The following is a 14,263-nucleotide window of genomic DNA, read 5'->3' as shown; positions in this document are numbered from 1 at the left end:
TTTTTATTGTGACACAATACATATGACATAAAATTTAGTCTTAGCCATCTTTAAGTGGTAAGACACTTCAGTTCAGTGATCTAAAGTACATTGATATTGCTGTGTACCCATCTCCATCATCCATCTCTAGAACAATTTCAACTTGTAAACCTAAAACTGTACCAATTAGACCATAACTTCCCATGTCCTCTCTCCTAGCTTCCCAGTAACTGGAATTCTGCTTTCTGCTTCTATGATTTTGCTTACTCTAAACACCTATGTATTTGGAGTCTATGGTATTTGTCCTTTTGTGACTTGCTTATTTGAGTGATACTTTTTTTCCCTTAACTTTTCCAGTAACAATTACATTTTCTAGCAGACTTTTTAGTTAGACATTGAAGGAGAAGGGAAAGGAAAGCCTTATTTGGTTGAGTCATATCAGAAAGAAGACCTGTTTATTATTGGAAGTTTGGTAAATAAATAGGTCATATTAGCTAGCACAAAAAGTTTTTTGTAAGTTATTAGCAGAACAGGGTGATGAAGCTCTAGCAAGTTTGTACCATCTTGAGTTTTTGTGGGAACATTGTGTGAAAAGGGAGTTCTTATAACTGTGTGTATTACAGTTTGAGCAGAAAGGAAGTAGTCTTTGATTATCTCACTTATATTGGTTTGCTTTTCTTTTTTAGCCAGAAACAATTTCAGCATTCACTTCTGATCCAGCACTTCTGTCATTTGCCGAATATTTTTGCAAACCAACTGTGAATATGGGCCAGGTAAGTATTATATGGGTTGCTAGCCCCAAGACTAGAATTTATTATTTCTGTGAACCACACAAACTCTTCAGCACTCTTTTCTGTCTTTGATGACATTCCTCAGGTATATTAGATGATTTTTGCTTGGCAAATACAGATTGCCACAATATAAACTATTAAACTCAGTAACTTCCTACCTTAATAGGAGAAACAACATATAATTTTTGAGACATTAGTTTTGATGGGTGATAGCTTCTTGTGTCCATTCTTGAATTGATTTATGTTTTTAGTGTTTACCACTTTTCTTGTTTTTATATAATTTTATTAGTTTTATTCCTCTATATATTACACCCCTTCTTCTGTTGATGATATGACTATTCTCTTCAGAACACTGAGGGTACCTAGTGGGCCTTGTTTTAATCTGCTGTGCAGACAGAGTATGTATAGGAATTAGGTGATTCAGGATTGAAGCCTGATATCTACAAGTGTGTGTCGCCTTGTGAAAGTTTCTCAGCCTCCCTAAGATACAGTTTTCTTTGTTTCTAAAAATGGGGTTATAATGAGCCTACTGTATCCCCCTATTTTGAGGTTTGGGTGTAATAATCTTCCCTTCTCTTATTTGCTTAGTCTTCACTATGTGCTGCACATGCTGCTGAGTGCTTGATACAATTTTTTCATTTAATTCTGACCCTGAGGGAAGGTACTTTATTATGCTGGGTTTACAGATGAGGAAACTGCCACTCAGAGATGTCACATGCCCAGGGTCACATGACTAGTGAGGGCTAAGGTGTGCACTTGAGGCCAGATGTCTGGTAAAACATGTGCCTGCCCTTCCCCATAGTTGGACTTCAATCTGCTCCCACCCCAAACTTGTATTTGGCATCGTTCTCTCCTGCATCTTTGTTGATGCTGTGTTGCTTTTCTGAATCCGGCTCTTCCCAGGCTGACTCAAGACTTACCTCTGTGATGTCCTGTCACTTAATTTTGATTATTTTTTATTGATGTGTAATGTGTGTGTGTGTGTGTGTGTGTGTGTGTGTGTGTGTGTGTGTGTGTGTGTGTGTGTTTTGGAGACAGGGTCTCATTGTGTAGCTAAAGCTGGCCTTGACCTGCCTCAGCCTCCTGAGTGCTAGGATTGCAAGTGTGTGCTACATGATGAGTTCTGTGCTATGATTGTTTAGAAAGATTACAAAATTCACTGTAGAGAATGGGCCATAGTAGTTGTTATGCAGTTCTTTCTTTTTTTCATCTATTTATTATTTTTTTATTGTGCTGGGTGTACATTGTGCCATTACAAAAGTTCTTACAGTATATCAAATATGCCATAGTTGAATTCAGCCCCTCCATCATTCTCCTCTGTCCACCTCCCTACAATTGTTTCTTGATGTTTTTGTTTGTTTGATTTTTTTGGTGGTACTAGGGTTTGAATTCAGGTCCTGTGCTTACAAGGCAGGTATTCTAGTACTAGAGCCATGCTTCTGGCTGCAATTGTTTTTTTGAGTTAATTTTGGAATATACTTTGTGCTGCAAAACACTTCTGGTTTTCCACAGAAACAGGAAATTCTGGATCTCTTTTCTTCAGTACTCTATGAATGTGTCACTCAGGAGACCCCGGAGATGTTGCCTGCATATATAGCAATGGATCAGGTATGGTTCCAAAAACCAAGATCTCACTAATTCTGATGAAATTTACTCTGTATTTCAGGTTACCTACTGAACAGTATAGTAAGGTTCCCATGTGTCCTTACTTTCGATTCATTTGGTTTTAGAAGTTTTAAAAGGGAAACCCCATCCCAGTTGAAAGCTTGGGCTTGGTGCTGGTAGAAGTGCCCTTTATGGGCTGCCTTCCTCTAAGGTTTCCCACTCTCCTCTCTGCCCTCCTCCCTTTTCTAAGGGAGAAAGAGCACTCCCTTCCTCATGCCTAACTTCCTTATAGCTACTTTCTTCCTGGCAAAGCCCCTTCATGGAAAAGACTGCAAATGAGCATCAGGTGAGCACTTTTGGTGGCGGGAACATGAAGTCATATGTTCCTGAATAAGCCTGTAGAAAGTGACAGCATCAGTATGTAGTGAATTAGAGAGTTGGAGTTCATTTTAAAGTTTTCTTGTTACTGCTGTTTTAGGAGCCTGACTGGGGTAAGGTAGAAAATAGTGCTTAATGGCTTTTCTAAAGGATCTGACTGACTTACTCACTTCAGGTTGTTAGAATATTTATACTTTTTAACAGTGTTCTATCTGTCAGACTCAGATTGGCAGTTAAGCTAAGCCAGTTGTTTTCTGACCTGACTGAAGTGACTTGGGAAATACTGAAAATACAGATCCTCATAACCCATACCACATCTGCTGAATCAAAATTTCTGGAATAAGATCCAGAATCAGTAGTTTTAAACAACTCTTCAAGTGAGTATGATATAAAGAGTTCACAGATTGGCATTTGGCACTGTCTGAAGCACAAAAGTGATCTCTAATACTAAAAATAATCTCCTAAGAAGCCTAGTTGGGAAATACATTTAGGCAGGAGCTAACTCCTCCCAAACCTGAAAGTTACAGTGTGCTGAGTAGTCATGTTCCAGTAGAAACAAGTAGGCCCAAAATGTTGCTGTTGTCTGGAATCCACCCTTTCTCAGCTGGAAAGTATGAATCTGTGGTATTCATGCTGGCACTGCTCACAGTCCTCTTGGCACAACAGCCAAGTCACTGCTTTTTTGGTGGTGGCTGAGACTGTTCCCTTCTTTTCCTCTGGGAATCTTCATCCATCCATAGTCTCTGGCAGTCTCCATGGAGAAACATCCTCTTTGGTTGCAGCCATGGTGACTTTGCAGGTAGATCTTGAGCAATATGATCAGTAGTATTGTGTTTGCCTTCTCCCTTGGGATTCCTGGCCTGAGCTCTGCTGTGTCATTGTACCTGACCTGCGTTTCCCTGAGGTAACTGACTATACATTCACTGGATTTTCATTATTTGGAGCTGTTGAGCTGAAAATGAGCTCATTGGTCTTCCTTACTTTCACTTAGAAGCTGTGTGCCCACACCAGTGGGGCAGATGGTGTCATAGCAGACTAGATCTTCCACTACCCTTTATGCATCTTATGAGCCACACTTAAAAAATACTCTGCTGTACAACACTGGGCAAGAGGTGATTAGAATACCTCACCCTTTTATTAAATGAAGTGCTCTTCTTTTTCCCCGTTATAGGCTATAAGAAGACTTGGAAAAAGAGAAATGTCTGAGACATCTGAACTTTGGCAAATAAAGTTGGTGTTAGAGTTTTTCAGCTCCCGAAGCCATCAGGAGCGAGTGCAGAACCACCCTAAGCGAGGGCTGTTTATGAACTCCGAGTTCCTGCCAGTGGTGAAGTGCACTATTGATAATACTCTGGACCAGTGGCTGCGAGGTGATGTTGATAGCACTGTGCTTAAACTTTTATGATCACTTGACTTACTGGGCATGGTAGCTTATAGCTATAATCCCAGCTACTCAGGAAGTAGAGATAGGAAGATTGTGGTTGGAGGCCAGCCTGGGCAAAAGTTCATGAGACCCCATCTCAAAAGCAAGCTAGGCTTGGTAGCAAATGCTTGTGGTCCCAGCTACTTGGGATGTGGAGATAGGAGGGTCATGGTTTGAGACTACCCAAGGCAAAAATGAGAGACCTTATCTGAAAAACAAACTAAAAATGTACAAGGACTGGGGGCATGGCTCAAGTGGTAGTCCTGAGTCCAATCCCCTGAACTGAGTTAGACATTAGACGCTGATTATCTCCTTCAGCTTCTTTAGAAAACACATTTACCTTGCTTGCTAAACCTTGCAGAGAATAGAGAAAGCATTTTAAATACCACTTGACACTAGGGCCTTGTCTTATCCACCCCTCATTGAACCATGTCATCTTTCCAGTGTCTTCTGTTTCTCAGGCATGTGATCTGTCATCTATCTGAGGCCAGCATCCATTTTATTCCCTATTTTGAGCCTGCCTCCTTCACATACAGTAAGAATCTGATAGGTGCTTATCAAGTGAGTGCTTGTTTTACTAACTCTGAGCAGTCAGCAAGAACCTGTAACAGTGACTTTCTGCCAGTGAAAGTACTGACTTGTGATTACAAGGAAATTGTAAAGTTATTCATAACTTGTTGAAGTGATTCTGACTGATTGCCTCATGTGAAGCAAACAATGGGGCCTTCTTTATATGTGAAATTGATTTTCAGTAGTCAGCTCCTTGATCTTTTCAGTTCACTCAAATGCAACCTGCTTTAAATACAACCCCAGTAATCTCGGTAGTAACTATTCTTTTTTTCTTTTTTGGGCAGTACTGGGGTTTGAACTCAGTGCCTCATGCTTACTAAGTAGGTTCTCTACTACCTGAGCCTCTCCTTCAGCCCAGTAGTAACAGTTCTTGCTTGAATAATTGAACCTGTATATATGATAGCTAAAAGCTATCTAGCTGTATTACTAGGAAATAAGTTTTGAAAACTAGTAAATTATAAATCAGATAGTGAAGAATATATGAGGGAAGCAGCAATTTCATACTCTCAATGTTAATATTTAGTAGTTACATCCAATCTATCCTTTCCTCTTATTAGTAATTATTTTATTCTCATTTGAGGGAAATATATGTTATTTCTTAGGTAGTGATGTTTTCTTTTTATTCAGTGTAGCATTTGAACACTTAAGTGGACCTGTGCTATAGATGAGAAGTGTCTTTAAATCTTAGCAGACTGATTTGCAAATGTCATAAAGTGTGTTGAAACTTTGCCAGTGACAGGAGCTTTCCCTAGAACTGCATTTTAGGGCATTTGATGGGTTCCATCATTATTCTGAGCTTCCCTCAGATTTAACTTTCCACTCTGATTTACCAAAACTGGGTGTTTCATTTCTTTTGAAGCACTATCGCCTTTTAAAAACTTAAATATATGGTCACCACTTTCACAGCACTAGCAGCCAGCTTTGGGTGGAAGCTGGAAAGTCTGCATATCTGCGTCAGAAAATGCTGTTCACATTGCCTCAGTACAAACCACAAAGGCAAAGGTGGGCCTTAGCCACTGCTCATGCCCTGTTGCATCCACCACATTTGAAAATTCATCAGGTGTATCATACTGTGTAGATGGTTTTTGTGTATCTCCTCAGTGGGGTGAGGTAGCAATTGAAGTTCATTTTTCAAAATTTAGATACACAGTTGTTCCAGGGTCATTGGTGGGAGATACTTGTTTCTTACTGAATTGCTTTAGGACCTTTGTTGACTGTTAGCTGACTGTAGAAGTGTGAGTCTGTTTCTGAAGTCAGTTCTGTTCCTTTGATCTATTTGTCCTTGTCACAGTGCCACACTGTCTTAATTGCTGTATATTTGAAGTCCATTTTTAAAATCAGGTAGTGTAAGTCTTCTTGCTAAATCACCATTGAGAAGGAAATTTACAGCACTGATTGCTTGCAATAATAAAAGAGGAAATGTCTCCAATTAATAGTGTAAGTGCTTACCTTAAGAAACTAGAAAGACAAAAACAAAATAAACCTGAAGCAGGCAAATAAATCAAAAACAGTGGAGAAAATTAGTGAATTACAAAAACTGGTAGGCATGAGAAAGTCACTGAAGAGACAGTACAGACCAGTCACAATCAAAGAAGTCTCCTTTGCCTCCTTTAATCTCTCGTCCTCTGCTGCCTCCCCAAACCCAACAATCCTACCTCCCAATGAGGACTGACATCCTCATTGCTGTGTTCAGTGGCATCCTTACAGTTTCATCTCATTTGATCTCTACAATACAAGGTTTTTTGTGTGTGTGTTGCGGGGAGGGTACTGGAGTTTGAACACAGGGCCTTGGAGCTTACCAGGAGCAGGCACTCTACTATTTGAGCCACACCTCCAACCTTTTTTGCTTTATGTGTTCTTAAATAGGGTCTCATGTTTATGCCTAGGTTGGTCTGATTCATTAATCCTCCTATTTATGCTTCCTGTGTAGCTGGGATGACAGATGTGCATCACCATGTACATATAGCTTTTATTGGTTGAAATGGGACCTTGAGAGTTTTTTGCCTTGGCTGGTTTTGAACTGTGTTCCTCCTGATCTCTGCCTACCGAGTTGCTTGAATTACAGGTGGGAACCACTGCACCCAGCATACTACAAGGCTCTAACTGCTTCTTTGTTTTTTTTTTTTTTTTTTTGTTGTTGTTGTTGTTGTTGTTTTTAAGTGTAAAGCAAGAGAGTTCATTGAGATAGAAAAGTATAAAGTAGAGCCCCCAGAGTTGGGGGTGGTGTCCTAAGAGAAGGTGCTTCTTTGTTCTTGAAATGGGCCCCTTCATCTTCGATGACAGCACACTTTCCCAGCTCTTTTCCTTTCTAAACTTCTCTGACATTCTTCCTTGATATTCGTTACTATTTCACTGTCATTCCTTCCTGTACCCATCTGGGATTCATTTTTCCTTCATCCTTCTCCTCTCCTGCAGGAGCCAATCCGTTGCTAGTCTTTCAGTCTACCTCCTGAATATCTCTTGAATCCATCCACATATTACTAGTTCTATCTAGAGAAAAACTATTATGACCTCCCTATACCACTGTTAGAGCCTCCTAAATAGTTTTCTTTTTTCCTTTTGATATTCGTTTGATTGTTTTCTTTTTAGACATTATCTCCCTATGTAACCCAGGCTGACCTCAAACTCACAATCCTCCAGCCTCAGCCTCCTGAGTGCTGGGATTAGAGATGTGTACCACCATACCTGGCTACTAAGTAGTTTTCTTGCTTTTTATTCTTTTTCATCACCTTTCTAACGTCTCTAGATAATTGAAAGAACCATCCCTTACCCCCCCTCTTTGATATTACTAGCATTTATGTTATTCTTTATTATTATTGTCATGCTGGGGGTACATTGAGACATTTATGAAAGTTCTTACAATATATCATAATTGAATTCACCCCTTCCATTCTCCTTTATCTTCTCTTACCCCATTCCTGGAGTAGTTTCAACAGGTCTCCATAAATGAGTATATAATATTTCTTCCATGCTCACCTTCCTACATCCTTTCCTTATATCCTCCCTCCTTCCACTGGTGTCAGCCTCCTAGACAGGACCTGTTTTACCTTCCTGTTCTCCTATTTTAAAAAGAGGTCGTTTGTTTGTTTAAGATGGCTATACAAGGAATTTCATTGTGATATTTCCATGTATATATGTATTATAACCCAGTTTTTTTTTTCTAGTACTGGAGTTTGAACTCAAGGTATTGTGCTTGCTAGGCAGGCTCTTAACCACTGAGCCACACCCTCAAACCTTTTTTGCTTTAGTTATTTTTGATAGGTTCTTGCTATTTTGCCCTCCACTTTAGCTGGGGTTGTAGGTGTGAACCATCATATGCCTGGCTTGTTTATTAAGATGTGATCTTGATAACTTTTTGCCCCAGCTGTCTTTGAACCTAATTTTCCTGTTGTCTGCCTCCTGAGTACCTGTGATTACAGTCATGAGCTACTGTGCCTGGCCTCTTCCTTACCATCTTGATCTCTCTTGCTCTCTCTCTCTCTCTCTGATTTTTTGTTCCAAATGTCTGTGTCTACAAGTGACAGAAGGCCTGATTTAACCTGGCTTAAACAGTAGCAACAGAAATAAACTCACAATGTTAAGTACACTGGCATGGCAGCTTAAAGAACCCCCTACTGCAGTGGCTTTGACTCCTGTTTCTGAGGTTCCAGTCTGTGCCGTGGCTTTATTCTCTTAGTGCTCCTTCCCCCCTTCATGTTAATAAAATGGCTGTAATAGTTCCTTACCTCAATCTTCACATGATGGTCAGAGGAAGAACAAGCTGTTCTAGAAGCGTTATCATAAGATTGTGGAAATTGCCTTTCCAGAAGCAAACACAGCATTGTGTATCTCTTTTCTTTGGCCTGAGCTGCATCTCATTCCCCTCCTCCCCCATTGTGGCAGAGAATGAATTGCACTCACTCACAACCTAGGTCCACCCATCCTGAGCTGACTCTGGTTGGGGATGACGGGATTGCTGGGATTGCCCTAGACCAGTGCTTCTCAGTGTGGTTCCTGAAGCTGCAACAGTACCTGGAACTTGGTAGAAATGTAGTTTTCTGGCCTCACCCCATACATACAAATCAGGAACTCTGGGATGGGGCCTCCTGGCTGTGTTTTAACAAGCACCCCAGGGAAGTCTAAGAACCTCTGGCTGAAACTCTCCATAATCTGGTCCTGGAGCTGAAGGCAGTCCCTTCAGATGTTGTATAATGGAGGGAAGATGGGATCACAGGTGTTTGGGGGAACCACCCAATGACCTTAATACACATACCCCCCAATTTGTTTTTATGTACTCATTTGTGTCATTCTGCAAAGCCTCTCCCCTGTGGCCCTTTGAACTCTGTGATGACAAGCTTGAGTACCCAGGAAAGTGCTACTTATTTATGTCAAGTGCTCAGTATACTCTTGAAGGCATTTCTGTGCTTCTCAGTTTTGTTGCTGTTGACTCACCTCCTCTTGTGCTTCTCTTACCTTACAGCTGGGGGTGGCGTGTGTGTGCGTGCTTATCTCAGTGGGCAGCCTGTTGAGGAGTCGCAGCTGACCATGCTGGCCTGCTTCCTTGCCTACCACTCCGTCCCAGCTCCACGGCACCTGCCGCCTATGGGGCTAGAAGGTAATTGCCTATGTTAGTCCTATTTAGCATCTCTATTACCATCCCAGTTTGATTCCTTGGCACGAAGAATTTCTAGTGAGTTTCTTTAGTTTGACTTTCACCTTCATTCATGCTTCATCGTTATTTTTTTTTTTCTTCTGGCATTGGGATTTGAATTTAGGGCCTTCACCTTGAGCTACTCCACCAACCCAGTTTTTTGTGATAGGGTTTTTCAAGATAAGATCTCGAGAACTATTTGCTTGGGCTGGCTTGGAACTGTGATCCTCCTGATCTCTGCCTTCTGAGTAGCAAGGCCATTGTTATTGCTGAGAACTATTTCTGGAGAACAAAACCATCTTTACATATGCCATGCTCCTATTTATATTTACAAGAGGATGAATTCTTTTACAGAGCAGCCAATACCAGACTATAAACTAAATGTTCAAATTATTCCTTTCTAGTAATTGATTTTTTTGTTGAAAATTTTAAAATTTCCTAATCATTTTAATCATTATCTTAATTTTTATTATAAAGCCTTAAACTTAATAAGTACCTAATTTTATATGTGTTTACATTTTCCAGTATATGGAATATTAAAAATCGTGTTAGCTCCTGACTGTATTTTGCAGAATATGGAAACAAAGTTTATCTAATAAAATGAATAATAAAATATCATAAATTCTAAGTAGCCTTACTTATTTATAAAATATCACTTTCAAATTGCTCTCCCTTAATTGAGGGTGAAAAACTATTCTTGAGAAGGGTGTAAATTGTCCCACTGATCACTTAAAGTTGAATGTCATTACTAACTTACCGCTATTTTGAAAACGTCAGATAAAATGATATTGTAAAGAGACATCTAGTTATGGCCATGGTAGCATTGCTTATATTGGACATACTCTCCCACAAAAGCAAATATGACAGCTAGACAAAATACACATAATAGCTGTTTAAAGGGATCGGTGGCAGCCATGCTGGCAGGACTTGCTTGAGGGCAGCACCCCTGAGAGATGGGAGCACTAAGGAGAACTCTGCATTCACCCTTACTCCCTGCAAGACTTTGCCAGTCCACAGCACAGCAAGCAAAACGCAGTGCTGCTCTTAGACTGAGGAGCCAGAGCTTGGGTGTGTGATTGCCCAGGGACCTACACCTTAGGAGCAAAATCCCAGGTAGGAGGAAACAATAGGAATTGTAGCTCAAAATCCTGGATGTGCTCTTCTCTTGAGACATTTGCCACATCTCACCTGTGTATACACAGGAGAAGACTTCAGCAGATTTAACAGAAACTCAAAGTTTAAAAATGTGAACACACATTGTTGCAGCAGCCAAATTAGTGCCAAAGAGACAAAGGGTGGAGTTTAAGGCTTGGCAGAACAAAGTGGCTGAAGCATCCTAGTCATTCAGGTGACTTAACAGCAGACCAAGCCCTATGTGTAGAGGCAAAATGAAGCAGACCAGACCTTCAGTTAGCCCAGAGCAGAACTGAGAAGTTCTGCTTACATTTTACCTGCCTGATAGAAGAAGAAAAGTTAACCTCTTTAGGATAAAGAACTCATATTTGGAGCCTCTGTGATTTTAAGCAGTGTTTAGTTTTGAATCAAAAAGTGTGAGACAGTGTGTTGTCTGTGACAACAGAAATAGGCCTATATGTGATCCAGATATTGGAGTTATCAGACTGGGACTTAAAATAACTATGACTAATATCCCTAAGAAAATAAATATTGGGAGAGAAAGAATTTCACCAGAAACTCAGGATCAATAAAAAAGAGTTAAATGGAAATCCTAGAACTGAAAAATATAAAAACTGAAATTATAGATTCAGTACATGGATTAATTAGTTTATTAGCCAGCAGGGAAGTTAACTAGAAGACAGGTGAGTAGAAAGAAACCAAACAAACTGAAGCTCAGAGAGAAAAAGGGGTGGAACACAGTGAAAAAAAAAATCAAATACTCATGTACTTGTGGTCACAGAATAAGAGGAGACAAAATTGAAGTGATTTGAAATGACAGGCTAGTAATTTTGAAAAAAATGGTTGGTGGCTGTCAACCCACAGTGATCCCTAAGAATAAATACAAAGAAAACTACACCTGGTCTCATAAGAGTTAAACTACTAAAAATCAACGTTAAAAATTTCCCTTTTCAAGCCAGGATGAAATAGCAGGGGCCTAATTTCCTCTACTTCCTAAAACCAAAAATACTGGACAATACATAGGAACCAGTGGGTTTTGTGATACTGTACATCAGGCACTGAAGAACAGTGGACTCTGAGAGGTGAGAAACAGATGGTATGAGCCCTGTGATTGTGGCCACAGATGCTTCCCTGAGAGAGGAAGAGAGAATCTAGGCTGTGAGCACAGGGAGACCTGTAGAGCTGGAGCTTACAAGATGGGTACCAGAATAAAGAGTTAGGTACAGAGAGTGGCAGCCCTCTGCAGAGGGTCCTCCTCAAGTATCAGGAGAATACTTACTGGTCAACAGTCCAGTAAGGAATTACCTAGGGGAAGAGCTGCCCAAATGGTTTAGAGAGCACAGAGTCCATTGTTTGCACGCAGCTGGGAATAGTGCCTATTTCCACAGCTTCATAGTTCAAGGGGCCTTAGATGGAGTCTTTAGCAGGGTCTTCCCTCAGTCGTGGGAAATAGAATCTTAAAAGCACAAATTGGTTTTCATGTAATTTAACTATGTCCCAGAATGAAGCTCAGTAATACCAAAGTACAAAAATATCCAGCACTCAAGAAGGTAAAACTTGACCAGGTGTGGTGCACAGTTGTAATGCCAGCATTTAGAAGGCTGAGGCAGGAGGATCGTAAGTTTAAGGCCTGCTTGGGCTACCTAGCAAGACCGTCTCAAAAAAAAGGAAACTCACCATTTGTCATATAATAAAAAATTATTAGGCATACAGAGAAACAGGAAAGTATGACCTATGATATTATAGGGACTGGTAGGATGGAGGCAAAAAGGAAGTTTAGGTAATACTTGCATGCTTCCCTTTGGTGCTGTGGCTGTAGACCATGACTGTACAACAGAATCATCTGGGCAACTTCCAAAACCTCAGATGTGCGGGCTGCACTCCCTATGAATTGATTACATTCAATTTCTATGGGACCAAGGGTGAGAATCTTTATTTCTTAGAGGGCAAATTATTAGATAACTTCTTTTATTCATACTCAGCCTTTGTTCTTTTGTCAGATTAAAATTGTGTTCATAGATTAGGGATTGAAGTATTAGGGCTAATTAAAAAATCACTTAAATAGGAGTTGAGGATAGACACATTTACTAAGTATACTTAATATGTTAATTAAACAATATTACTAGCTTCACGCACAGCTATAGACTGCTTTCTGCAGTATAAAATGGGTAAATCTAAATTTTTAAAGTGCATTTGGAAGTACATGGTTTAGGTACTCTGGTTGTTCTAAGAGAAGGATGCCTCCTTTAAACATGGTCTGTCTGAAGCTTCCTGAGTTTATTTAGAGACCTAACCTTTCCCCATCTCGGTTTCTACAGGGAGCACAAGCTTTGCTGAGCTCCTCTTCAGATTTAAACAGCTCAAGATGCCAGTGCGAGCTCTGCTGAGACTGGCGCCCCTGCTCCTTGGAAATCCGCAGCCAATGGTTATGTGACCACGTCAGATGGTGAGCCTGCCCCGAAACCTGACTTCTGCACAGAATCATGACCAAACATCAGAGCTAAAGAAATGTTCCTGAGTTTTATAAATAACTAGGAGAAACTAACTTTACACACGTCACTGTATTTTAAAATCTATGTTTTAAATATTCCATAGAACTGTTGCTGTCAGCGTTAACATTATAGGATATATAAAAGTGAATTATGATTTACTTTTGTAAATAAACTTTTTTGGTTTGTTTTCAAAGTCTTGATGATTGCTTTAGTTCTGAACTTCAGAAACTAGTGATGAGGGCTGATTTTTAAGTCTCTGAACTATAGTGGTTTAGACAAAGTGCTCAAAAGGCAAAGTTTTAAAAAAGAATCTGTGTTACAAAGACTACCTTTCTGCTGCTGCCACAAAAGAGCATTTAGCATTTCCTAATATGTCACAGTTCTGTGTAAGATAAGTTTGCTTGTACTTCCTGTGGCAGTCAACGGTAATGGTGTGATCACTTCAAACTGAAGATTTATATCCTAGCGAAGAACTGCCCGGCATGAAGTGCCGTGGACTATGTCCTCCTAAAATTACATGTTAAGCTTTAACCCCAATGTGCCTATATTATTTGGAGGTAGGGCTTCTAAGAGATAATTAAGGTTACATGAGGTCATGGGGTGGGGCCCTAATTTGATAGAATTGGTGACCTTATAAGATGAGGAAGGGAGATTTTTCTCTGTCAAGTGAGATCATCGTGAGAGGGCAACAGTATGTAAGCTAGGAGGAGGTCCTCACCAGAAACCGAGTTAGCTGGCACCTTGACAACTTAAGCATCCGTAACTATAAGAAATAAACTTCTGGTGTTTAAGCCACCTAGTCTGTAGTATTTTGTTTGGGCATTCATTTGTGAAGGAAGCACATTTCACCCTCACAAGCCAGGTACATCTTTCCTGTGCTTCCATCTAGGGGTGAGCCCAGGGGCAGGTGGGCAAGCAGGGGATGCTGAGCATCCAGAGCACACACTGCCCCTAGGTGCTCACCTGCTAAGTGTAGTCCCTTCTGGAGAGGCAAGTGCCACATGGGTTTTGGCCAAAATCTCAGTGGAGACATTTGACTTCAGTTTTGATTTTTAGACGTAAACATCACAATTCAGGATGTGGAAGAAATGTGAAATCAGTGGATGAAGATCCTGCAGGTTCATAAGTAGCTTTCTTCTAATTAAAAATTAAAGAAAAAATTTAAATGCTACATGATGAAAATTTCATTTGAACCAAGAGTTAAAGAGCCCAGTATCCAGACAGTTGTTGCTATCTTCACTCAGTTGTTGATTGTATGCAT

The 14,263-nt window shown here is 40.3% G+C and overlaps 1 protein-coding gene across 3 annotated transcripts in view; it reads left to right on the top strand.

Annotated features, from left to right (window-relative positions):
• Nucleotides 1-13,195, top strand: part of Anapc1 (anaphase promoting complex subunit 1) — a 97,149-nt gene extending 83,954 nt beyond the window's left edge. For all 3 annotated transcript variants that reach the window (XM_020167197.2, XM_074050256.1, XM_074050257.1), the window contains 5 exons: nt 666-752; nt 2,283-2,378; nt 3,925-4,123; nt 9,206-9,340; nt 12,829-13,195. In XM_020167197.2, coding sequence (XP_020022786.2) covers nt 666-752; nt 2,283-2,378; nt 3,925-4,123; nt 9,206-9,340; nt 12,829-12,944 — 633 coding nt within the window. In that variant the 3' untranslated portion in view covers nt 12,945-13,195. The remainder of the gene's footprint in view (nt 1-665; nt 753-2,282; nt 2,379-3,924; nt 4,124-9,205; nt 9,341-12,828) is intronic.
• Nucleotides 13,196-14,263: the final 1,068 nt, after the last annotated feature.

Source organism: Castor canadensis, chromosome 12, assembly GCF_047511655.1.
Source record: "Castor canadensis chromosome 12, mCasCan1.hap1v2, whole genome shotgun sequence".
Classification (NCBI taxonomy): Eukaryota; Metazoa; Chordata; class Mammalia; order Rodentia; family Castoridae; genus Castor; species Castor canadensis.
The sequence above is the reverse complement of the archived record's forward strand: the minus strand, read 5'-3'. Positions and strand labels throughout refer to the sequence as shown.